The sequence below is a fragment of the Hippoglossus hippoglossus genome, chromosome 10, assembly GCF_009819705.1.
Source record: "Hippoglossus hippoglossus isolate fHipHip1 chromosome 10, fHipHip1.pri, whole genome shotgun sequence".
In the NCBI taxonomy this organism is placed as follows: Eukaryota; Metazoa; Chordata; class Actinopteri; order Pleuronectiformes; family Pleuronectidae; genus Hippoglossus; species Hippoglossus hippoglossus.
In genome coordinates this window covers 8,845,135-8,872,456 of record NC_047160.1, presented here as the reverse complement: position 1 = coordinate 8,872,456, position 27,322 = coordinate 8,845,135, and the positions used below count along the sequence as shown (strand labels likewise).

At 44.2% G+C, this 27,322-nt stretch overlaps 1 protein-coding gene across 4 annotated transcripts in view; it reads left to right on the top strand.

Moving 5' to 3' along the window:
* Positions 1-27,322, top strand: part of tenm2 (teneurin transmembrane protein 2) — a 107,509-nt gene that overhangs the window by 17,369 nt on the left and 62,818 nt on the right. For 3 of the 4 annotated variants that reach the window (XM_034597698.1, XM_034597697.1, XM_034597699.1), the window contains exon 2: positions 24,983-25,189. The exons of the other annotated variant lie outside the window; for it this stretch is intronic. In XM_034597698.1, the coding sequence (XP_034453589.1) occupies positions 24,983-25,189 (207 nt within the window). The remainder of the gene's footprint in view (positions 1-24,982; positions 25,190-27,322) is intronic. 4 annotated transcript variants of the gene reach the window in all.

Below are 27,322 nucleotides of genomic sequence, written 5' to 3'. Positions count from 1 at the left end.
GAAGACATCACTATGACATCATCACAGTCTTATTCGATTTTTTAAATCTCCTACACAGACTTCTGCATCTTTGCAAACCCACACTTGCAAAACTGTGAACTGGAATTGATCCGTTACCCACAATCAATTTAAACAACAATTTTAATCAAAAAAGACACACACTAATTAATACTGACAGTTACAATTTTGTAGGGTATTTTTGCAAATGTATTGGAAATGAAAAACTATAAAATCTCTCATTTACAAAAGTATTTAGATCCTTTGTTTGTGACACTGGAAGTTGTTTCTTCAATCATCCTTGAAACATGTCTAGAACCTGACCTGACTCTACCTGTGGTGAACTGACTTGTCTGGACATAGAAAGACACACATGTTGGGACAAAAACCAAGCCATGACATCAAAGGAAAATCTTGACCCATTATCACGTCATATACGCACCACTCCTGATGAAACACATGCTACAAACCCAGTCAAACTGGTAATGGCCTCCTCGTCTTCCCGCTCTGATGTTTTAGTTGTGTTCTTAGAAAAGTGTGAATTGTCGCAGCGCCTGTGCTCCTGCAGCTTTCAAAGTGTTTCCTCACAGACAATGTGCCTAGCTTGCAGTTATCAAAAGCTTATACTTTTTGGCACATTTTACAAGCAGGAAAAGCCAATGAGAACATATTCACCACTGGCTATTTTTGTCTCCATGTCATTCATTTTGATTTACTTGCTAGTTCACTGTCTGTAGTGTCAGTTATTTGAGCAGAAGACAACTGGTTAAATGTAATGTCATAGACTTTCACAATAAAATAAGTCCTTGTGGTTGAGAAGGTGAAGACCAAATTTGATAAAAATACAGGACAATCATTTTCATTTTGGTTTTCTCCAGAAAAACTAAAATACACCACTGACCGCCTGCATTTAGTTCATTTTTCCCCGTGCCTGTACCAGTGAATTTATATGAATATGTACTTATATAATAAATAAATACTTTTAATGCAAGACTCAACTCCTACATACACTCAGACAAAATATTCCAGTAATTTACTTCAGTATTTTCATGTGGTTATTTCTCCACTGTGTGGTACTTTTTTACTGTCCTTATTTGACCGCTGGGGTAACAAGTAATTCTATACAAATTAGTGTATTTATATACACAGATGATATAGTTTAAACCATGAGGAACAAAAAAAAAGGTGAGATGAAAGCATCTGCACATAAAAAGCCCGCAGGTAAAAAAAACAAAGAACAGAGGAGGAGAAATTAAGAGGTATGACGATGCAAGAGATAAAAAGAAGTAAAGTTTTTGTGTCACTTGTCCTCTCCTCACCTCCACTCCACTAAATATCAAATGATCTCATCAATAATTTACAGAGAGTCTGGCAGTTGATCAGCAATGAACGGCCTTTATAGTTTAGGAATCCGTCTCACACACACACACACACACATGTCCTCAAACATCCTGTCTTTGATGCTCTTTCATGATGCATCTCATCAAACGCAGCAGTCCGGGTCAGGCCAGCTAATCAATCACCTGCGTGGCATTTGAATTGTTTGGTGTGTCTATAGGCCTCCTGTGTACTTACTGCTCTGCTGCAGACACCGGACTCAGGACAGGGTGGGCCACGAGCGGGGAGGGAGGTTGTTACAGGAGAACGTCTGTTAGCAAAAAGCGTTTGAATAGTCCACGTCCGGGCTGATTGATATCGACAATACTGAGAGTCAAGTTATGGCATCAAGGTCAAGTCATGCTCTTTCATCCTCCCCGCCTTGCTCGCGGGATCCACTCACACCTTTTATATACAATAGCCTGGAGGAACAGAGGGGGAGAGGATGATATAAGCTGTGTATGTGTTTGTGCTAATGTCTCTCCCTCCCTCTAAATCTAGGAGGGTATGTAGGGCAGGAAATCTAGTTATATTTGTCGCTTCCCTGGGTGGTCCGCATCCACTGCTCTTAACACACCACATTTAATGGGATTGTCAATCTGGGGAAGCCCACTTCCTCTTCTGTTCAACGCTCTCACCCAATAACACGCCGCACAGCCCTCAGGTGCCGTTACCTTAACCACACATCATAACAATATAATAATCACATTTTACCCGTCACCGAGCCAAGTGTTGGGTTATAGGTGCTAAAGATGTTTTGGCAAGTGGATAAATCCCAGCAAAAATGTATATGGAGTTGAAATAAATGTAAGGAGGAAGAAGAATGGGGGGGGCAGGGAAGCCATTTTGTGCTGGCGTGTTGTTGTCCCAATGCCACCGCACCCCCACCGCACCCCCACGCTCAGCCCTGACATCTCTCTACAGCTAATCAATAGGTCACATTTCTTATTACACCCTGCCACTCACACCAGCTCACGAACACGAGCAACGCAAACACAGACACGCACACCTACAGTGGCTATTACAACAGCCCCTCTTTTTTTCTTTGGTAGCTCTCTTCGCAGGTCCGTCACCAGTCGTCCTCCCCCCCCCCCTTGCATCCTACGACGGCCACGGCCGCCTCACCTCTGCTCCATCGAAACACTGTCATCCCTCATCCTCCGTTTTATGCCAGTTTTATTCACCCTTCTCAAATCCTCTCATCCAGTTTGCTCTCCTCCTCTTCCTCCTCTCCTCTCATTTTACACTTTGCTGCTCTTCTCTTCATCACTCAGTCAGCCTGCGGTGTGACGGAGATGCAGGGCCTCTGATGGAGGCTGCCAGACTGTCAACACATATCTATTCAACAACGTACACCCATGCGCACACTTAGCATGCGGCAAAGAGCAGGAAATACAGGAGGAAAAAAATAGCAAGAACCTAAACAAAGCATTGGATGCCTCAATTTTAGTTTCTATGCATTTTATTTATTCTAAAGATGTCTTCCAGGCCGGTTGTCAGAAAGGAAAATTGTTTGTTGATTCGCAGATTCGATTCTCTTGACATTATAATTTGGACGGTGTGCGGGGAGATAAACAAACTTTAAACCCCTTGTCTGTGTTGCAGGCTCCAGTGAATGTGATGTTGTGGATGTTATCCCTCTGATATCATAGTGCTGAACAGTTTTCCAAGGCCACTGTATAACTATTACTGCTGTCCGCCCCTGTAAACAAATTCTAAGGCTGCAAGGGTGCACTCTTTAGGTGTGTATTTACTTTTCACATTGTTTGGATAAAATCAAAAATCTGATCTCTCTATTACTGTGCTTGACTGTCACCGTTTTTGTTGTCTTTGCCACCCTCTGACACATTTGACCGCCGTGCTTCACGAAAAACACAGTTCGGCCCGTATTTGTCGAGCCATCGTTTAGCTCCTTAAAGGTGTTGGAACAGGACTTAGCAGCGAGTTCTGCCTTCGCACATTGTAGTATCAGAGGAGATATAATTTCTCTTCACTAGAATAAGTCTGATTCAGTCTGCTCTCGAGGGCAGAGCAAACAGACGCAGCAGGGCCTTCGGTTTGGCATACTGATGTCCTGTGGGAGTTGGTCTTCGAGCAAAGATGAAAATATGCGCAGTTTGATTCCGAGGAAAGACGTCGTCCACCCTGCCACTTTTTACTCCGGTGCTCCGTTTCTACACAGCAATCTGTTTGCATCCTGCATTCCCTCGTTAGCCTGTCTTCCCCGGTCTCCAGCGTTTTCAGAGGAACGAGTGGGTGATCGGTACGAGGACCTTGCCGTGTGCGAGCGAGAGTTTGTGTGGCTGCGTGTGCGAACATGCGTTTGCTGGAAGTGACATAATGTGATGGAAAGGCAAATGGAAGGGATGTGTGGTATAGTCGGGTCCGGTAAATTCAGCAGCAGGGACCAGGCCTGAGCCGAATGTGGACTCACAGGCAGCAGAGTGCAGCTCAAACTACAGCAAATTCCTTTCTTGGAGTGTTAGAATTATGAGATTTATAGAAATGGGCTGGTAGAAAGAGAGAACAGGCAGTCCTGGCCCTATAGGAGTCAATCTGTTCCCCTCTCTATTGTTGGTTAAAAAGAAATCCCTCACGAAAAGAGGGCTCGGCTTTAGTCTCAGCCCTCTCCTCTCCTGCTACCACTTTCTGTTCGGGATGTATCAGTTAATCCACTACCACAAGTGCCATGAAGCCCCTTCTGCTGCTTCCACACAAACTCTCGCACACATGCATGCATGCTTTTTGCTCCCTCTCCCCTTTTTTTTACATAGGAATCCAACAGTTAAACCCCCTGCCACTCCCTTTGTTTTTTCTCGTGTAGTCATATGCTTGAGTTTCTGAGTGGAATTGGCAGGAAAGAGAACTTGTCTTTGCACAACATAAAACAGAAAGCATGTGTCAAACAGAGAGACATGAAAAAGTACCCTGATTCTTTGTGTAATTCTGCAGATTCAGAAAAAAAAAAAACTCCACATTTTCAGCCAAAAGAAAGTTTTAGAAGAGCATTTGTTAAATGGATCATCAGTAAATGAGGCGCTGCCTGTTAAATGAAGAATCGAATAATGTGCAGTTAAGGATAAACAGAATCTCATCATCAGCCTAGTCTAATGATAGTCTAATTGAATTTTTTCATGGCAAAGAATTAGAACGATCATTTTGACAGTGGGAGCCACGGGCTACGATGCAGCTCTGTCGATAAAAATAGCGAGCCATTAGGATCTGTCTTTCCCTGCGTGTTTTTTTTCTTCTTATACATAATTGAAAGACTTAGTACTTAGTATTTGTTGTTTTAAGATCCACTGTAACCCAGACTGCTGCATCGGACTGAGAGTATGGCGTTTTCTATTTTCCGCTCTGGTAAAGAACTGATTAAATTGTTACACTCTCTAACAAATTTTAACCCAGACACAGATTCAATTTTCACTCCGGAGAACTATACGTATATATGAAGCCCTTTTGATGAAGTGCATTTTACTGTTCTCTTAGCGTTAGGGTTGCTACAGAGTGCGCTCCAGAGCCTGGAACCAAAGTTGCCTCCAGATGTGTGCCCGACCGAGGCAGCGTCGGTCTCGGAGCGAGACGTGCCAGATGGGGGGGGTTGCAGAGCAGTTAGATAGACAGAAGCCGCGGACCTCCAGGCAAAGAGGAGCCCTGTGACATTGAGGGGCACAAGTGGCCGCAGAGCTGACATGATAAGAAGTGATATGCCCTCACCATTGCTGTCAGTCACGCCACCTCATTAGAGACGGGGGGGAAAAAGGGAGGAAGAGAAGCGCGAGAGGGAGTCGAGCTGTGGTATTTATGTTAGTGAGAAGCCAGTTGTTTTTAGTGGCATTACAATCATAGCAAGGCTCCACAGCTGTCAAGGAACCTAGTTCAAAGATTGTTAAATTAGCATACCATGTGTTCCGCACACAAGCGTAGTGATGAATTGACGCTGCGGAGGCAACAAGCTTTGGTTCGGTGCGCGGACCGGGTGTGCGAGGAGGGTGCAGGATGTGGTGGTGCGTGGGGGGGGGGGGGATAACGTGGAGGCATGAAATATTAACCCCTGGCTTAAACACCCAAGCTTAGCCGTCTGTGAAATCCCACTGTGGACAATGCTAATACATGCATTCACAAGGGAGATGATAGCGCCTTGTTGCACCGCCAGATGGGAAGTGTGCATTAAGAAGCTCTCTCATGTATTCATACAGCCACAATAGGATCTATAAGACGAAAATCCCAAAAGTAATTTCAGTAACGCAGACGGAACAATACTGCAGAATTCTAAAACACGTGCACACACGCAGACACACACACACACACCCTCTCCCTCACACACACCCACATAGACGCACACACACATAACATCCTTTGCCTCTGAAGCTAAATACTTGATTGATGGTCTAAGCTGTGAAGAAATGCTCTCCTTTATGTCTCTAAAGGTTTGTAATTGCTGCAGTGAAAGGATGCTCACTCGCCTGGAATATTGATCCTAATGGGATTACTATCCTCCACCAGAGAGAGGGTGATGGAGGGAAAGAGATGGAGGGAAAGAGATGGAGGGAAGATGAGAGAGAGGTAGAGAGATGAGGAGGGGTCCGGACAGAGAGGTGAGCAGATAGACAGAAGGAGAAATCTAGTTTGTCCTTCATTGATCTTTTCTTTTTTTTCACCGCAATCATTCAGTAACGACTTCCGTACGGGAACGATAAAGCATATCGCTCCAGAAACCAGAGCTGGAGAAAATACTGGGAATAGAAATGAAGGGAGGGAGGAAGAGTCGGGCTGGTTCTCGTGGGAGAGATCATGGTGGGGCGATGCAGCCCTCCTCCCTCGCGGTCCGTCGGGACGGTTGTTGTTGTGGATGCGGCTGCTGCTTTCTGGGTGCCGCTATATTGTCCCGACAGCTGTGAACAAAAGTGGGTTCAAGTAGAATGCAGAGCAGAAAAGAAGTGGAAGATGTTTTCAAAGTGAGGAGCGGGACTTATATAACTGTAGAGCTGGAGGTGTAACAGAAACGGAACTGGAGGACAACCATATGCTCTCAGTGACCATATTGTAATTTTGAGAAAAGTACAGCTCACTGCTTCTCCTGATTACTCCCGCCGCCGTTCTGATTCCAGCCCGCCCTCCTCATCTTTCAGAATTAATCAGTGTGGAGGGGCCATCCGCCTGTCCGTCAGTCTGTCTGTCCATCCGTCCGCCTGCCGGTTTGACGACATGAACCCCAGATGGGAGGCACGGCCATCAGTGTGCGGCCAGACTGTCCTGCACAGATAATTGAAACGTTATGATGAAGCCGAGTCACGGAATCTGCAAATGTGTGTGTGTGTCTCTGTGCCCCAGCTGATAGCCCTTCTGTGTGTGTGTGTGTGTGTGTGTGTGTGTCAGTGTCAGTCTGTTTGAGCTCGGCCATACTGTTGGTCATCTGCCCGTGTTGTGACTGACTCCATTCCACTCTGTCGAGCTAAAGCACTTTAGCGGCGCTCACACAAAAGTCACCTTTCATGAATGATTATCAGAAAGCCATTATGTCCGTTCTGTGCCTCTTCATGTTCCACCGCAGGAGCGAGTTCTTTCATGAAGGAATGTGTGTTTGTGTGACTCATTGTTTGGCTCGCTTTGAAAGTTTGTTTCTCTCCATTGGGGGGTCTCGGGGCGGAAGGACTGAGGAAAGAGGTAAAGATAATTCAGACGTCATGGCGGTGGGGGGGTTGAGGAACAACAATGAACTCGGCAACCAACTGTAGCCCAGACAATAATAATCAACTGTAATGTGACTAAAAGAACAGAGAAAATGACCCAGCCTTCAAACACACACGCACTCTCACACACAGTCTTCTCTCTACCTGCCTGTGGGGCGATTGTAAAAAATAAGTTTTCAATACCTTCAAAGGCTTGTAATGCAGCCGGCAATTTCATTTTGACAGACACACTTCTAAAGGTGCAGGATTTTTTTCATTCAGCAGCACAAAGGAAACTGTGTGTGTGTGTGCGTGTGCGTGCGTGTGTGTGTGTGTGTGGGGGGGGGGACTGATCAGACTCCCACAGTGCCGGCTCAGCCTTTAAGAACTGCAGGAGACTTGTAGAGGACAAAAAACAGCATGAAAGGAGAGAGACAAAAGGAGGGAGGAGAGGAAGGGCAGTGTCGGGTTCACTTTCCAGCCGCGTGTTTGCATTACTTTGTGAAACTACACTTTTTGACAAGGAGGCTTTTTTTGCGGGATGATTACCAGAGCGCTGACACAAATGCTGCTGATTTGAAATTGCTAACTGATGTGATGAGCAAACAGGTTTCGAATGTGAATTACTCCAGGTTAAGGGCTGGACTTTTAAATAGACACATAACGTTGTTTGCACAAATTGGCATCAGTCAAATTTGGCCGTCAGATGGGTGGTTTATTAACTCTGTGTCAACTCCCGCTCCTGTTTGGAGAAAATTTAAATCACTGCTGACATGGGCAGATGTCCTCTTAGTCCATCAAGCATGCAGATGTTGATGATGTATGCACAGACGTACATGTGCGGAGGGAAAAAACAAGTCATTCTGATGGTGCAGCTCCAATGGCTCAGAGTAATGGTTCCACATGTATTCAAAGGCAAAGACATGTACACATACCATTAGAGGCATCACCACAAGTGCTCCTGCAGGTGGTTGACCCTCACGCCAGCCCCGTTTTTCAGATTGATGGCCTGACAATGATTTTTTATGACACGGGCAGGCCACAAGCAGCCACAGGGGCCCCCGGGGGCCACGCAGTCTCATTTTGGTCTGACATCACTGGCTGTGACCTCGGAGGCGGAGGCAATGCTAACGGCAGGAAGTTTGATTGAGCAGAGCAAGAGTTCCGAAAGACTTGAGATTATTATTAGCTGCTGCGCCACTGATTGTGTTTGTGCTGTTGGAGAAGTCAACAGCTTGTGTTGAACAAACAGGACCAATATCTGAGAGCGAACCACGGCTGTCTTCAGACGAAAGTATCCTCTTGCTGGAGTTTACCCTCAACGTTGTATGAGAATAATACTCACACAGACAAGAAGCACAAACACGTCTGAGACTGTCCAGAATCATGGATGTTAACTGTGCCACACTCACAGAACTGTTGAAGTCTCACTTAAGGCTGCGCACAAAAAAACATTTATGGCTGGAGTCATTATGCACAAAAAACCAACTGGTTGACTAGTTAGGGAGCAGGTTTTGAACATAACAAGGCATTTATCAGTTAAGAGGCCGAATATCTTTCCTCTGGAATTGGTGGAAACCAAAGTGGAGTATAAAGGATGTGTGTTTTGCAGCTTTTCGTAGCGTGATGAATCCACCAAAAAGTTGATAACTTGAAACATGTTTGGAAGTTTTAAAATCATATGGATTATTCAAGAATATGTTGATATTCTGAAAGGCAATCTCTTGTGGTCATTTAAAGAACAGTCAAGACCAAAATTTGCATATTTTCTATTACCGTACTAAATTCAAATTTAACATCTGTCACATTTTAATTAAAAATTTTACTCACAAACTGAATAATACTTACTTCATTTGTTTGAACGGTAAATATTTCAATGTCATTTTTTAAAAGTCTTATTAAATGAAGGTCTTTCAGGATACTTTTTTGGAAATATTTGCCAGCTGCCGCTAGGCAATTCTTTTCCCCAAAGTGACCCTTCCTGAATGGCTGTGAGGACAGGAAGGCAATCCAAAGGCGTACTGTAGATTATCTGTGATTGATGATATCTGGAGGATGGGGTAGATTATACCTCTCCAGATTTATGGTGAGTGAAGTAGAGCCACGTATCTAACGTGGTGATTATGGCTGCAGGGCTCAGCAGGCTGTTCACGTGTGTTGGTGTGTGTGTGTGGGTGTGGGTGGGTGGGTGTGCGTGAATATTTTTCAGGACACAGTATCCCTGAGACTGATGTGCCTTGTGTGTGTAATAAAGAAGCTGTATAATGGGATGCCCAACTTTTCCTATTTGAATGATATTTTACATTAAAAATGTAAATTAAAAAGTCCCCCCTCACCACACCCCAGACCCCCCTCTCGTCATCACCATGTCCAAAACAATTTTCTGCATGGCTCCCTTGTGGTAGTGGAATAGAGTTTATGTGTGTGTGCGTGTGCGTGTGTGTGTGTCTGCGTGTGTGTGTCCATCCTCGTCTGGACCCTAACTGATTGTGATTGCATTTCCATCGGATTTTCTCCCGGCGAGAAGAAGGGGAAGTGCCCAGACGGAGAAATGGGATCAGAGGGGAAAACTCATCTCCCCTTCCCAGACACAGTCCCTTCCAGAGTGTGTGGTCATGCTGACACGCACGCACACACACATATTGTGAATGGTGTCCTCTATTACATGGAGTATTACCATCACTAATGAGGTGTGAGAGAGGGACAGAGATGGAGCAAGGGGAAGATGAAACGAAGGTGGATCAGAGAAACAGAGCGCGAGAGAAAGAGGAATAACTATCAATCTCATTGTGAGGGAAGCGGCGAGAACGGTAGAGTCTCAGAGGAAAGCTACGAGCAGATATTTGTTGGAAGAGAAAAAACATGAGGTTTGGTGAAAAAGGAAAAAAGCAAGGGAGAGTAAAATATGGGAGGAGTGCAAGTGAAAGGTGCATCAAGACGAGGTGACCTTTTTCTTAAAACCATCTGGTCTGTGGTCAGGTGTTGTGTTGTGTGTGTGTGTGTGTGTGTGTGTGTGTGTGTGTGTGTGTGTGTGTGTGTGTGTGTGTGTGTGTGTGTGTGTGTGTGTGTGTGTGTGTGTGTGTGTGTGTGTGTGCTTGCTATCTATGTGCATTACGTGTGTTATCGCACACATATGTAAAATGCTTCTTATCATGTCTAGTAATCCAGAAGGATTTCACGATTCATTGAGAGGGAGGAGAGGATATCCTCACCCTCTAACATTGGCTTTAAGAGAGACTGTGTGTGTGTGTGCGTGCGTGCGTGTGACTGTCATTTCAGCTGTGCTCACTGGACACCTGTTCTGATAACTCCACGCTGACAAGCTTATTGTTCCAACAGCCAGCTACACTATAATTAAGACTGACTGTAACGCACAAGTACAAACATCCTCCAGCGTTAGTGTGAGAGAGAGGTTGTGTGATGTGCGTGCCTGTATGTGTGTGTATTTTCCCCCAGATAGCATCTTTGCTCCAGATAAACCTATTGTTCTTGCCTCTAACCACCATTATCCCGTTGTAGGGGAAAACTGTTTCACAGCATCAGTACAAAACCCGGAGAATCGCTCCTTATCCATCTTTTCACTCTGTCTCATCTCCTCCCTCCATCCATTTTTTATTTCAACTTATTCATCTGTTCCCCCCTCCTCTCTCCATCTGGCGCTGCTCTAACTTTTTTGTTCTCCCCAAACCTCGTTTTTGCAATCACTCTCTTCTTCTCACTCTTCCCCCACCACTCCTCCTCTTCCTGCCCTCTTTCTTCTATCCGTCATAGCTAGATGCAGCGCAGTCATTTGCTGCTATAGTCTATAGCTAGGAGCCCTCTCGCTGAGATAGATGCCTGCCTATGAAAGACATTTGTTTCCTTTACTGTCACTGTGCAATAATCAGCCGCTCTAACGCAATCAACATTGCCCTTGCGGTAAATACAGCTGAGCAAGTGGGTCCATGCGCATGTGTGTGGGCATGTGAGCCTTCGTGTGTGTGTAGATGGGAAGAGTGAGAGAGGTAATTTTTTGTGTGCGTACACGTGTACCTGCAGTTGTGTGAATGTGTGTCTGTGCACTTTTTCTGTTACTTGGCAGTGGATGCAAATGCAGTTTCTCATGTATGTGCGTGCCATGTGACAGAGAGAGATGATTCTTCGTGAAAAAACAGTTTGTTAGCAAATTAGAGTTAATTAGCCAACTTTCAGTTCCCAATGCTGTAATTGGGCCCATTTCTCTCTGTTTCCTCCAGCTGGCGTCTCTCATCCACTGCGGAGAAAAGGGGGAGAGAGAGGGGGAGAGTAAGGCGAGGGCTAAGTCAGAGGACTGGGGTGGGAGACACGAGGGAGATGTGTGAAGGGGGGGGGGGGGGGGGGTACGCGGAGTGCACTAGGCATCTGTAGGGGTCTGTGGAGTGCTAGCAAACCCTACCCCCTGGGGGGCAAGAACCACTTGCGCTGGTGGGATCGAGACAGTGACAAGTATTAACAGGGAGATAATGATGAAAGGAAGGCTGATGGGAATGAAAATGCAAAAGAACGTGTGTGAGATGAGGGGAAGCGGGGAAGGGGTGAAGGGGAGGGGGGAGGTAAAGTGACAAATGTCGACGGATGTGAGGGGGAGGCGGTAAGCCATTACAAATTGAGGGAGCAGCTTAGGGTACACCGTGGAGCATCGGATTTAGGGGCGAGCATGGAGAGGCCACACGTGTTCAAGTCCAGCTAGTCTGAAACTTTGTGAAAAATGTTCTCCCACTCTTTCCGACCGTCACTTTCTTCTGTGCACCCACCTAATAAACCCAGAAATGCCATGAAGATAACATTTAAAAAGAAAATGACACTGCAGGATCTGGTAGGAGATATTGTATAAAAAAAAAAAAGAGAGAGGCAGAGGAGTTGCGGAAAGGGAGAGAGGCGAGGGAGTGCTGGAGCAAAGAAGAAGTGATGAAAGAGGGGCACAGGCTCTCTCTTGGTGCTGCGGCGTGATGATCAGTAGAGTCTAATGAAGGTGCAGATGTCCCAACGGAGTCCTGCGCACTCATGACGACCACTGGGAATGGCAATTAATGCACAGTGTACTGAAGGAAAATGCACACACACGCACACACACACACGCACACATTCAGACACAGAATTTACATAAAATGTACCAGAGCCCCTCTTGCCATAGACTAAATTCAAAAACTGTATAAATAGTAAATGGTGCATTCAGCCATACCACACTTTTCATCATATTTTCTAATGTAAATGGCTACCAGAGAGCAGTATTATGCCCCATTATTCCACCCCAGCACCAGACAGAATAGCGCAGTGCTCAAGTGATTGCCTCTATTGTGCATGTAACCACCCAGAACTCTCAACAACATGGTCCTGATTCTTTCTTTGGATTCACTGCAAGAAACCCTGCTCCCTTGGCTGTAATGCTCTTTATTTCATAAATACGCCCAATGTGTGTATGTGTGCAGCCAAATCCCCCTCGCAATGGCTCTGTGCTCAGAATCGTTTTGATATTTGTATTCCAGTCGCCGTAGTGGACACATGAGAAAGAGTCGGACTGGGACACGAGGCTCAGGTGGACGGGTCACTGGTGCACTGCGGATTAGCGGCGTTGCATGTGTGTATATAATGGGGGACGACTACTTTTAGAGCAGGTCGCTGAGGGACCACACTGTTATGTCAAGATGAAAGGATAAACTGCTGAGACAGGAGAGTGCAAAGAAATGGACAGAGTAAGAGATAAAGAAGAGTGTATCTTTACATAGGCATTTGCGAGTGAATGAGTTTTTGTGTGTGCGTGCGTGCGTGTGTGTGTGTGTGTTTGTGTGTACAAGCCAAACACGGCTGGTGCACCCTCCACTGAGATAAAAGCGTCTGCCTCTTTGCCACTGAGACAGCAGCCTAATGGCACTACAAGACTGAAGTTGGCACACATGGTTGGGGAGAGAGGGAGGGATGGAGGGGTGGAGGTACGGAAAAGATGGATGGATGACGTCATTATCAGCCGTGGCATTTAAACTACAGGAGGTGGAGAACGGGCCCTCCTCTCTTCTACCTCAAGCAGAAACTTCTCCTTTTTTCCTGTTTGTCCTTCTTTATCCATTGGAATTACCTTGACCTTTGCATATGTCAATTTGAAATTCTTCGCCCCTTCTTCTCATCACTCTGCTCTGTGCTGTAGCTACTTGCGGCCCAAGAAATATTGTTGTTTTTTTCCAATATGTGAAGCTTCATAAAAAACTAGATGAAAAGTTTTCTTCTACAGTGGAGGCCCCTTGCATCTCTAATTTTCAACAAACCTTCAAACACAAAAGTTTCAAGCCAAGGCTGTTGGCCATTGTTGGCCAGGAGATCAAGCTTTCATTCGTATAATTCCTTTAAAGAAAAGGATTGACTCTAGTTATTTAGTTTTACCAAGAGCGTGCGGTTTATTATAAGGGATGGAATAAAACAGCTGTAAAACATTTCTTCAAAAAAAGGCACACGCACGCTCACGTACATGCAGACAGCAGAGGTGCTATCAGTTGTAGTTAAGGAGGAGGGGTCTTAGTTACCTCTAGGTTAATGATCCTCATTAATATGTGCTAATATACCCCAGGTCATGCAGTAATTAAAAATCTCATTCAACGCTCTCAGCTTAAACTGACTGACTTGGCTCCATCCTACAAAGATAAGCATTTAATATTTGTCTCCAAGGTCTGTAGTTCATAGCGAGGGGGTGAGACTAATAGCCTAATGCTGAGCGTTCGACTGGGCTGGTGGCCTCCTCCAGTGCCTAGTAAAGTATTTTCCTGCCTCTGCTTGGCTGGGCACAACTGTTTGTTCTGAATAGGTTTGTGCAGGTCGTGCCTTGGAGAGTTGCATCACGTTTGCAAGAGAGTGTTTGTGCGGGCCACACAAACAAGCGCTCCGAAATACACACTCAGGCGTGCGCGGAGATGCACGGCTGCAAGTGAGGTCCATCAGCATGGGGACTTCCATATTCCTCTGAGTCAGCTGATGTCAGCTGATGCAAGCTGTGTCAATTGTGTGGCCGTGTGACGTTTGTGTCCCGTTGCAGGAAAAAAGAAAAGACAGACGAGCAAGTGCATATGTGTTGGGGGTTTGTGTGTAATGTCTGTGGACACAAACAGTGGGCCTCAGAGGCTTATGACTCAGCCTATCCCTGCCTCACACACACACACACACACACAGACTCATCCACTCAGCCGTCCGTGACCAAAGCGGCAGCTACTTCAAAGGGCCTAGGCATGCATGGTAATCTCCAATCACGTCGCTCTACTCCCCTGTCTGCACACTCGCAAACACAAATACCCCCTCACGTGGAGGGAGGACGGGAGACGACGCGCCAGATTTGTGTTACATCTGTGAAAGTGAGGCACAAGTTTGCTCTTATACCCCTGTCATTTCTGTTTGAGCTCGCAATCTGCATGTAATTAACATCTGATTTACCGAGGCGGCGGCTAATAATGCAATCAGTGATTAAGACCGCCTCCTAAGCACATTGCTGTTGATGAGGAGCCGGGAAAGGTGCAGTTCAGCTGAAATCCAAAATGTGAAATTTAAAGAGAAGAAAAATCCCCAAATGTCACTTCCATTTTCCAAGCCCTACTATTAAACTCTAACTGTGAAGATAATTTGGACACTTATTATGATAAACTTAATAACAACCTATTTATTATGGGGTTCATAATAGAGAAAATGAATCAAAAATAACACAGTGATATTCACCAAAATTCACCACACTACTCGTCTCTGGTGATATAAAAGATCTAGATGCTCATTAACTCTTCTCACCTTCTGTTTTTTAGATTAAAAAAATAAGAATTCGTCCTCACACAAACTCAGCTTCATTTCACACTTGTTTGTTTGTGCTCTCTCACTTCTTCTCTTGTGACTGTGACTATTTTATAACACAGGGTGGTTAAGTTTTCTCTTAGTTTTGTTTTAGTGATGTATCATTTGCAAACAAAGGGAACCGAGTCGGCTACTTGAACCTTTCCTTTTAAAATTGTGCCCATATTTAATGGCCCAGAAACCACAGCACTTCCGGCCACATGCTTTATGGAAGGTCCCATTTACTGAGCTGAGAAGTTGTTGTTCAAACGTCAGTGGGTTCATGTGATTTGAGGTCAGAATATGAAAAGAAAAATGGACTAAAGTGTTTAAACAACATCTTGAAACCTCTTTCCAATATTTGCATAATAAGGAGGAAAAAAGAATCAGGTGTGGGAGGCGTATAGATAATTTAACATGTGCACATGAATCATAAAAACATCTATACTGGGTAAAAAGTGGCACTTGTGAGAGGTGGACATACAGTTTGCAAGTGACAAAATTGAAGAAGTTGAAAAGTTCACTTTAAAAGCTATTTAGAGTTGAATATAAAATTGTTAATTGGTTTATAAGTTATGACGTCTGAAAGTTGTGAACCCAAACTTTTACCAACTTTCTGACTTGAGATGTCGTTCACGTGAATTTTCTCAGACACCCAGTTTTTTCAGACACCACATCAACGCCCAATGAGAAAACAACATGCGTTGCTGAGAAGCGGAAGAGGGGCTTTCTCTCGCTTCGTTCATTACATTAATGTGGCATCACCTTGTGTAATTAGATCGAGCAATGCACGTCATTTAGTGCTGCTAAACCTACTCCAAATATGCAAAAGGAAATTGGTGGGATTTCTAAGATTGATTATCATCAAATCTTTAATATTTCACTCTCATATCTTTATCCTAGTTATTAGTATATACATACACTAAGAAACCCCCACCCCTTGAAAAAGGAATGATGAGCTGTTCCTTTCGGAAAAGGAACGGAGCCACAAATTGCTGAGAACCGATTGTTTAAAGGTGAGAATTACTAATGCATGATGCGTGCTGCACCTTTGCGATTCCAGTGGAATCAAACGCCATTCTAGTATCTTGTGTATAGAAGGGAGAGAGGCACACAATGTGTCCCTTAGATGTCAGGCAAACTGCCTTGATAAATCACATACATCTCTGAGGCGAGGCTGAATCAAGGCTCGGTAAATTTGGCCCAGCGTGGGGAGACTCACCTTGAGAGAACGCCTGAGCTCAAGGCTCAACAGTGAAGCTAGTTAGAGGGAATATAACGTGGCGCGCTGTGTTTTTTAGCTCTCGCTCCTTTTTTTTCTTTTTTCCTCCTGCTGTTACTATAAATAGCTGCTGCAGAACATCAAAGAGGAGAAGAGGTTTCTCTCAGCAACAGGCCACAGTATAGACATTAACCACACGCTCCAAATACATCAACCCACTATTGGCTGCTCCGAGTGCAGACGATATCAGGGACTCTCCGGTGTGTGTTGGCTAATCGTGAACTCTGATGATTCGGGCCCGTCTCACGCGCACGTGCACTGCACCTAATGTAACATCACACAAACACACAGAAAAAAGACTTTGTCGGAATTGAGTTTATTTATGAGATTACAATGTAATTGACTGTGACTGCACAAGGTCTTAACTGGCAGATCCATGCACCAAAAAAGTCCACATCACTTACCATCTCCCGTTTCTCCCAGGGCTCTTCTTCCCACTGTTCTTTTCTTTCTTTTCATGCTTTACATGGAACTAAATTGTCATAACAACCACAGCATTTGCCGCAATTAATCAGTGCTATATTGAATAGGTAGTCAAGTAGGTACCTGTGCATGTGATTCGTAAGTGTGTGTGTGTGTGTGTGTGTAAACAGAATGTCGCTACATGTGTATTTCTGTATTCTGTGCACTTTTCGTGCTACTGTTTCCGCTTGCATTTGATTATTGATGAGTGACGCTGAGTGACTGTGGGTAATGTGCTTTCTGCAGGAGCCTTGTCTCCCAGATTTTCATCAAATGAGGCCTGTTTTAAAATGCAAATGGGGTTTAGTGTTCTTTTGCAAAAAAAAAAAAAAAATCATTTGTGGACATGATTAATAAAGCGATGGTGGCTGGAACTATCAGACTGGAAATTTAGGATGTCACGATTGGGTGTAAACTTTTCATTTAAGCCTCGATGGCTCACACTTAGGTGTTAATTAATGAAGGTGTTTTGTAGAATAAATTAAGTTTGTATTTCTGGCAAGGCTTCTCTCTGGCATATCCTTACCTTGATATTTATCAGAACAGTCTGGCGGCCTCGTCTTAATCTTTTACTAAGCATTATCATTTACTTTATTAAAAGATGTTGTAAGTTGTTTAAAGTAACTGCACTCGTCTTTTTACATGACAAGCAGGTGACCTCTGTTTTAGTGAAAGATTATAACCAGTGGTGGATATAGGATTTTTCAGGAATCAGGGGCCATTAAGGGGCCACAACTTACACAGAGGGGCCAATTATATGTCAGATATCCATGAACTATTCCTGATTCAGTAAAATGCTAATTTAAGTAATTTCTTGTTTCCTGTTAGCTCTATAGCTTTGACCAAAGTCAACATCAGTGAATACATGTTTTAAATTGCTCCTTGTTCAAACACATTATGTACTTCAACAAAGCTTAGAAAATAAACATTCTTAACAAATTCTCATATTTATTGTTAAGTGACAAGTTTATTTAAAATTTACATTCTGTAGATCCAAAGCTTCTCAAGCATAGTGCCATCATTTCTGGGAGTGATTCAGCAGTTTGGTGGATTGGAGGGAAAGCTCTTCCCCAGCGTTACCCCCTGCTGATTTTGGATTTTTCTTTCTTTCTTTTTACTCTGCAGCATCGAAGAGCATTCTCCAGTTAAGATAACAGACGCACAGAACTTCCAGTCATAATCTAATTCTAAGAAGGTCTTTTTTATAGCTGAAAGCAGTTTTTTCTGTCTGTTAATTTTTCTTTTTTTTAGCATTTTCACTTAGTGCAAAGACCAAGTACTGTCTCCAGCTCAGACCTTGTCCATAAGTCACTTTCAACACTGCCTCTCAAATAGGAAAATGTTGAGTCCATAAAATCTACCTCCAGCTCTGTGAAATGCTTGGATTTGATGTGGGGGAAATGCTTGCCCCTTAAACCTATTACATTTTCAGCATTGTATAATTGCTGTCACTGTATTATTTGAATAACAAATTTGGAAATAATTGGTTGGCATTTTTATAAACTCCAGCATCTATTTTGTGGCAGAGAAATGACTTAATTTCGTGTGGTTATTGTCAGTCCATTATTATATGTTTTGTGCCCCGAAGTTTAATATGACTTTTTTTTTCTGCTGCCATCAAATTGATTCATAAATAGGCATTGGGCAGCTTATTGAACGTAGCAGCAGCAAAAAAGGCTTATGTATTATTACAGGTTTCGCACACACACACACACACACACACACACACACACACACACACGCACAAGATAGATAGACTGATATTCCCCCTTTGCAGATTCACTCCTATCAGCCATTACAGAGCATGTTCAGAGGTAATGGAAGGCTGAAAGGATGGATATCTATCTCTCTGCACCTGGGGTTGAGGGTCCGCGTGTGCTTGAGCGCATTCTCACGTGCACATGCTTCAGTGTGTGTGTGCACTTATGACGCATCTGCGTGTGTGCTTGCATTTATGTGGTAGAGGGGTGGCTATTTATTTTGATTGTTTTCAATGAGGGTCCAATGTGTAGAATCCATAACAATACCATCAATCCACAGCAGCGGCAACAACATGGATGTAATTTATATGGTAATGCAGCCGCCATGGTTGCCCCAAGTTACGCAGTGGACATCTCCGACAATGGACAGCATGGGTGTGCTGTAGCATCCTAATGCAATGTATAGCCACAGACACACACTCAGACAGACATAGCCACGTGCGCTTGCACTTCCCGGCAACAGGGAGGCATGTTTCAATTAGCAGATGCAGATAGATGCTGCAGGGCATTATGGGTCAAAAGGTTGAGTGTATTGCTTTGTGTCAGCTGGTGTCTGTCCTCATCTCTGCTCGTCCCCAAGTGAAAACAGCCACTTGAGTGAGGAGTGGGGAACAACCTCCTGAGCTAGATGTTGGGATTACTCATAAAAAATGCTCTGTTGGACTTCATGCTGTGCGGCGTACTATCTTACACTGTGACTAAGGGCTGCTGGTCATGTACGTAGTCACAGCTCTTAGAGGAATTTGGAGGTTCGTCTCTGTTATTATGTAAAGCTGTCATAGCTTTGTAAATGGTCAAAACAATGTTTCGATGAGAAAGCCGACGCTTTCGTTCAATTATATCATCTCCTGGCTCATCAAGTTCTGTTGATGTAATGAGTCTCCATTACTGTGCTCTCCACAGTGAGAGGAGCTCAGGAGATAATGTTAAGAAGCGACAAATAATCTGGACCTATTAATTCTGAATGGCCTCACAGTCATTCAGAATGAAAATAGCAGTTAATGGTTAAGGTGTTTAATTTTAACATTTCTTGTCTTTTATACATGAAGCATTATAAGCCAAATGTTTTTTTTGGTCAGTATCATATACTGATGAATGTTCAAATGTTCTTTTTCCGATAAGTCTGGTTTGGATTAGTTATTTGTTGCTATTGAAACGATGATTGACAGCTGAAACTGACTCAAGATTGGTCAAGCATCCCCGCGGCTCCTTCCTCTGATCGCTACTGCACAGACTCGGCCTCCAAATGTGCAAGATGGCAGCATTTGTATCTGCAATATTTTAGCTTCATTTCTGGATAGTGGGAGGAAGTGGAGACATTTCGTCATTCTTTCTATAAATTCTGTGGTTGAAACATTCATCTTATTCCACTTAAAGTGGAAAACTACTTGAGCAACACTGACACTTCACTTCCATGAAAACAAATATTCCGTTTAAAATCAATTAAGTTGTAGTTTTCAGTGAAACTGTGTAAGTACGTCAAGTGTTGAGCTGTAGTTTTTATCCTGAATGGAACAAACGAAATGTATTAATGAAACACTGGAATGTAGAACAGCACAATGTGGTGCTGCGAGTCTGTGGAGCACCTTTTTCCCCCCAGGTGTTTTCAGCCTCAGCTGCCGTGTGTGTGTGTGTGTGTGTGTGTGCGTGTGCGTGTGTGTGTTCGCGTGCGTGTGTGTTCGCGTGCGTGTGTGTGTGTGTGTGTTCGCGTTCGTGTGCGTGCGTGGAGGATCAGCCTGCCGAGGCAGAGTGCTCCTGTAGTTGTGCAGAGATGGGAGTGATGCAGGCGAGATGAAATAGAGAAAGTGAGCGCAGACAGAGGAGATCTGTGGGACTGAGAGGAACCCAGACACTTTGTTACACATCAAAGTAAAGAGCCACTGATACAATCATCTCTTTAGGCTGTGAAAGCCCAACTTTATTAATTAGAACACGTCCGTTGAATCATCCTCTCATCTCTTCTCCCTTCCTGCTTTACTCATTTTTATCACTCACTTTCTGCAGTGACGCTGATTAGGAAAGGGAAAGAGGAGAGGGAGGGGGACGCGGATGAACTCAGGCCGTTCCTGGATAGGCTGCCACATCCATTTGTTGCTCACACATGCAGACAACAACAGGTGTGCACGTTGCCACAGTTGAGCTAAATGTGAAATATTAAAAAGGGGTGAATAAGGGGAGGAGGCGAGGATTTCATAAAAAGCGAGGGCGGGGGGGGGAACAGGAAGAGAGATGAGATTGAGGAGACAGACTGCGCTGTATAGATAAATAGAGAAAAGGGCCCATTGTGTCAGCAGCTGTCATCACTAAATAGCCCTCAGATCACTGTCAGACACTATCACACACACACACACACACACACACACACACACACACACACACACACACACACACACACACATACATGCACATGCACAAAATACTAACACACACACGTACTGACTGACAGCTCCCCCTCAGTCCAACATCTGGGCTGACAGCAGCCAGGGTAATGAGTCTCTGCATGTGCCAGCATGGGTGTGTCGCTTCTTATTCCACCCTCTTTCCCCGTGTACCGCTCATTCAATCATTTCACGTCTCTCTTATCTTGTTCTAAACCACCCCCACCCCTCCCTTTTTTTGTCGTTATTTTCCGTCATCTTAATAGAAACATGCGCTGATTGACTTCGCAGCACCCGCCACACGAGTAGCGACTAAATGAGAGTAAAGTAAAGTTGAATGGTAGATTGATGTGGGAGTTTTTTTTTTTTCTCGTTTTTCCCAGAGTTGCCATCCAGGTGCACTGTATTTCTTATAGAGGTGTGGAGCAACGCAGAGATGAAGAGATGATGAATGGCTCTCGTTAGAGGGGTAATTTGTCTCTCCTTGTCTGACTGGGCTCCAGCTGTCGCTCCATCCCTCGCTCCACTCCACTCTCCTCGGCCTGCCACTCCTCACCTCAGCCAGATGGGTGTACGGATGGACGGAGCGAGGGAGAGGAGAGGAGGAGAGTCACCAACAAGCAGAATTGTGTCTGATGTGTAACACCATCGCACGGCAAAAAATGGCCTCGTGGAGAAAGAATAGATTATGCAAACCACATATTGTGTTGATTCAATGGACACACGCACAGCCGAGCGACAACAGGCAAAGCTCAAACACTTATATGACTCATCTAAGCAAGTCAAAGCCGGGTGCTCGCGCCACAAACGGCTGATGATAGTGTTTCTTTTTTTACACTGTAATCCAATCACCAAGAGACCGGGATGCCTGGTTCTTCTCTCTCCCCCCCCCCCCCCATGATACACTCATTGTCGCCCTAATCAACACTTGTGCAAGAGAGGTGTAGATTCTGAGAGCGGGCAGCGCAGACAGAAGGATTAAGAGATGTATACAGATGGCCGGGGAAGCGGCTGAAGGATGACAACGAGCAAATCATCAAGAGAACCACGTGATCTCATTGCCAAGTCTTTGTTCTAATAACACAAAGCAATTTCCATTGACCTTTCCTGAAATGTAGCGGGCAGAAATGACTGAGTTAAGGATGCCCCACAGCATAATTGCTAAGGAGATTAAAGTTCCCTTAATTGCTTTTGGCCAACCAGTGCAATTTTTCCTTTTTTGTAATTAAAGTGATTTAAAATATTAATAACTGCACAGGCATACACATAACCATCTCGCGCGCACGGCTCGCGCAAACTGTGTACGCACGTAATAAAAACCTACAACTGCAATAAAACAATCTTAAAGGTGCAACTACACACACACACACACACACACACACATACTTTCTATCACCTGCCGTCACCAATCTCCTTATTAAAGGTCTTGCGAAATATGCAAATAACAAGATCCATTCTCTCCATCAACTGAAGTGATCCATCGATTCATTTAGAGCAACGGCTTTTTTTTCATGGGTCATTGGCTTATTCCCACTTTACCTCCCTATTTTTCTCCATTTTCCACTCTTCTGACCCCTCTTATTGTCTCCTTCTCTCCTAATTACCCTCCTCTATTGCTCGCTCCCTCGTTATTTATTGGCAATAAGTTTCGTCGGCTCATAGCTTCCTGACTGTCCTCTTTTCTCCGTCCTCCCTCCACCTCTCACTCTCACTTTCACCCTGCAATCCTCTGGTTACCCCCGTGACCTCGGTGTCTCTGCCTCCCCCCCCCTCATCGTCCATCTCTCCCTGCCTCTCCTCCGTTTCCTTTCTGTCGGCCACAGTTGTTTGCTTTGCCATTGTTGATCCATTTTTCTCTGTTTGCTCTGATGAGATTGACCGGACACACACACACAGACACCAGCACACATACCTAAACAGAAGACAAGGATGGCATCTCTCTGGGGTGTAGTTAACGTGGGGCCGTGGATCGATCGTAGCTCTGGTTTCCATGACGCAAAGCTCTGAGCTGGAGCAGTTTGGACAGCAGGACAGAGGCATCACTCTGCCTCTGTTTCCATCAAATCTTTTTCCATAAAGCCACGTTGAGACCTGGATTAATGATTCCTAATTTGTATTTTTCATTATTAACGCTCTTCATTTTGAATCATACATGCAAAAGTTAGCCAACAACCATACCCATCCGCTTTGTGTTTCTTAAATGACGCCTACATTGACCCTTCCCCCTCCCTGATGTTTACCTGATGCAAGCAGTATCGCCCGGGCCCCCCCATCTATCATTGCCTTTACACATTTTGATTCCTGTCAGTACTCTTTGATGGGAAAGAGAATGCCGTCAAACTGCAATCACGCCACATCTGAATTCTGAAGGGCTGCTGTTGAGAGAAGGAGAAAACGAAATAAATACCATGATGATGAATGTGTGCCTATCCCGTATTTTTCTTCAAAATTCCCACGGCTTTTCTTTTTTCTGCTTCCTCTGTTCGTCTCCGTTTTTTGATTCGTGTGAAGAAGTACAACTAAAGTTGAAGTCCCTCACTGAAAGGCTAAAGGCATTGTAACTTTTTTCAATTTTTTTTCAGGTGAAGTTTTCGGCGGCGAAATAAGGAATGGATGAAGGTTGTGAAACTATAGACGTACAAGCCTATTTTATTTTTTATCCTCCTCCTTATATTTCAACTTCGGAAGGTGAATGACAAGTTGTGACTGTGGAATATGGGGTAGAAAAAATAAAGAAAAAAAGGTGTATTTATAAAGCTGTTTAAATGGAAACTTTGCTGGCTGGAGCCCAGGGCTGTCATTTTAAATGTTGAAACTGGAGAAAATAAGTTATTATCAGTGTGTCAAAGCGTATTCGGTTTACTTTCTAATTAGGAGTCGTAATAACCTGAGTCCTTCAGTGGATTGGCTGGACTCAGTGGCCTCATTCTCACCATATTGTTGATTGATTGAGCTGCAAATATGGAAGGCGTAATTATTCTATATTTTGAGCCGTCTCTAAATAGAAATTATTAGATTTGTCTTTGTCCTTGATTCCAAACCTTTGGAGAGTAGAGTGAAATCTCTCCATCCCTCTCTTCTCCTTCTCTCTGGTGAATGGGACAGCCTGATTGTGTCCACACATCCCAGGGCTCCCACTATTTAAAGACTTGGCTGTTAACTTTCTTTTGTCTCGCCCATGTAGAGGACAATCATACAATCGACGTAGGGCCTCTTATGCCAACTCTATAAGCATTTGATCTAGTGAAATATTAAAATGTTTGACAGTTGTGGCTTTGTTTGGTCTGCTGTGACCAATATGTTGTGGTGGCAACATATAAAATGTAGATAGAAATATGAATGAGTCAGTTCATGGACTTTACAGCACTTTTCTACTTATGTTGAAGTACATTTTATCATTCAGCATTACCTTGAGATTGTCACATGTTGCTTCATGTCTCTACAGCGGCAGAGATTGTCATTGTTGCTGCCAATGATTTGGTTTTTTTTGCTTTTGCAGAAGGGTTAGGGTTTTTTTTGTCACTCATTCATGTACTAGTCTTTGCTGAATCTCCAGTGTCACAAAGCTTTTTGTGTTCGTATCCAAGCTGCTGTGCATCGCTGTTACCAGGCGGCTGTTCCAAAAAGCGAGTTCAGTTAACCTTATAACCTGCAACAGGTCTTTTCATATAAATCCACATTCCAATGCACTTTTAAATGTGTGGTACAACTATATTAACATCAAAAACACATTTTCCATTACTTCATACAGATACTTTTGGTTTTCTAACATTTTGCATAGCCAACTATATACTTTAAGTCACAGCGCAGCAAAAAAAAAAAAAATCCATATTTTGAAAAATAATATATTTGTTTTTTTATATTTTTACATAGCAACACAATATTCTAGTTTGTTTAGATGTTAATTTCACAAAACACACTTGTTAACATCCATCAAAATAACGTTTTGGTGACAGTCATCACTCAGTGTTGGGATGGAGGCAGAAATCTCAGAAAATGTCCTGAAATCCAATTAAACCAAAACTTTATGCGTGGCTGCAGAAACCAGTGATGGTTGAGAGAATATGTTTAAATGTAAGGTGGGTGCCTCGACCCTTTCAGAGACTCGGTGTCTCAGTGAACGTGCTTCTTGGAACAAGCCCCTGCATCACTGTCAGTCATGGCCATCTGTTTTGTCTAACGCCTCCCCCCCCTCCCTCCCTTCCTCCCTCTCTCTCTCTCTCTCCCTCCATCCTCCAGGTCGCCCACTCCCTCCGACCTCTTCCCTCTCCCTGCTCCCTCCATCCCTCCCGTCCTCCTCCTCCGCCCCCCACCACCCCTCTCCCGGCCCCTGTCCGCCCATCAGGGAGTGCCAGGTGCCCCTGCTGGAGAAAAACTCCACCCACTCCCACCTGGAGCCCCACCCTGACGACTCGTACCTGCTCCGGGCCCAGCCCTCGTCTGCAGGTAAGCGAGAGACCATTCCACTCATCCGCGCCCCTTTTATCCTGTCATTCATTTTATGTGTGCATCATTGTGTCATCCATCACCTGGGTCACTGCGTTGCATTACCTCATCATGTGTCCATTTCCTGATCTGATTTAGTTTCTGCTCGGTAAAATGCCAAGAAATCCTTCACTTTAATTTAATGTCACATCTTGTTTGCTAAGCCATTTTGTTCCTGCCTCTTTTTTTTTTTGCAATCCTACAAAGTCAGCATTTGTTTTCAGGGCAGGGAAGTGAAACAACTAAACAAACACATTTTACATTGTATGAATAGTAAGAGGTTATAATTATTATGGTTTTATTTGAGGGAATAAATCATTTGATTGTGATCAGTCACACATTTTTAACAGTGACTAATAATTAAATATATGTCGAATAAATGTGTAATTTCATGAATTTTTATGCATCTCACGTCAGAAAAAGCTGCTTTTAAGCAGCCTACTGGTGATTGTGTTAATGGATTACACTCTCAATGTAGCCCTCCCACCTTTGTCAAGTATTGCCAGAAAACAATGATGCAAGTGAAAGCCACCCCTACACTCTGCAGTGCGCACAATGGTTGACAGTGAGTAGGTGTGTTTGTGCTCATTTTCCATATGACATTAATAATCCAGCGGAAAGTGAAAGGTAAGGGGATAATGAATTTTAAGTGCCAGCAGGAGGATCAGCGTAGCAAAGACAAACTAGTTAGTTTCCTTGGCTCTGAGCGTCCTCTTTCATCATTGGACACTCTCCTGTTGGCTGTTAGAGGCCCGGTGTGCTTATATCAGCACCTCGTAACTATTCTCCTCGCCCATATGAACGCAAACACACACATAAACACACGCATTTGCGGTGATGAGTGTATTCATCAGCGTATACATTTGTTCTCAACAATTAGCTACTGTGGGCCAACTCTCTCCGCACGTATACCTCTCTGCCTCTCCTGCCCGCTCCTCCCCTGTTTCTCCTCATTCCTCTGTGCATCTGCACTTGTAATCAGCAGATATATTTAGCAGCGGCCTGATGGGAGGGAGAGGGGTGGGCAGAGAAGTCCTAATGTGATTTTTGGTGGAATACAATCTATTGTTAATGGCGTTAGGCTCTCCTTTGATCCAGTATAAATCTTCATTAGGGAAGGCCCGGGTCCCAGGTTCAAGAGCAACGTGATTAGGAGGCTTTTAAAATGACGTTACATCAGCCTCCTAATTGGTTTACTGTTTGCTGGGGCAACATCAATCATTAGCCCAGTAACCACACAGCAAATAAATTCACTCTGCCACTGACACCCTAATGGCAGACACTGGCAAAGAGGGAGAGTGAGGCTCACAGGCACACGCTCTCTTTCTCTCATTCCTGTTCGCGTATACACCCACACTTTCTGTTCCAGGGCTTCTTTCAGTCTCTGCTGAGCATGTACACACAGAGACGGCGAGTGAGAGACAAAGAAAGAAGAAAAAAACGACAGAGCGGCAGAAAGAGGCACAAAGAAGCAAATGGGTTGCACAGATAGAGAAAGCCAAACTTTGACTTTTGAAGTTGTTTAACGAGATATCTTGCATGAAAAAATCAAAAAGGAAAAAAAGCCACATTCAAAGCACACCATGCAGTAAAAATAGATAGATAGTGTCTGATAAGGGCGGCCAAGACCAAGAGACATAGGGCGTCAAAGAGACACAAAACCAAAAAAAAAAAACGGGTAAAGCTGATGAGAGCTTCGGGGGTGAAAGAGAGATATTTGGATGGAGGGAGAACAACATTGAGACGGAATTGCAAATTGCCACATTTCCCAGCCAGGACTGCTGATCTAATGCGTACAGAGGGAGTCCTTGGCTTTGGGCGTCCATTAAAATCGACCTAAATGAGTTTAAAGTGGCAGACTGGCACTTCATGAGCGCATCCTGGCATGTAGGAAGACAAAGGAACGGCTGCGAGCAAATAAAACACCTATAACCGGCAACCCTTTCTGCATGTGCCGCGAGTGCGCACGCCTGTCTGGATGTGTGTGTGTGTGTGTTTTGAGGGTTCCTGTCGAGAGTGGACGCTGGGCAGGAAATGAGTCTTACCAAGTCAGGCAGAAACTGACCACAGCGAGATAATCCTCAGGAAGCTGCA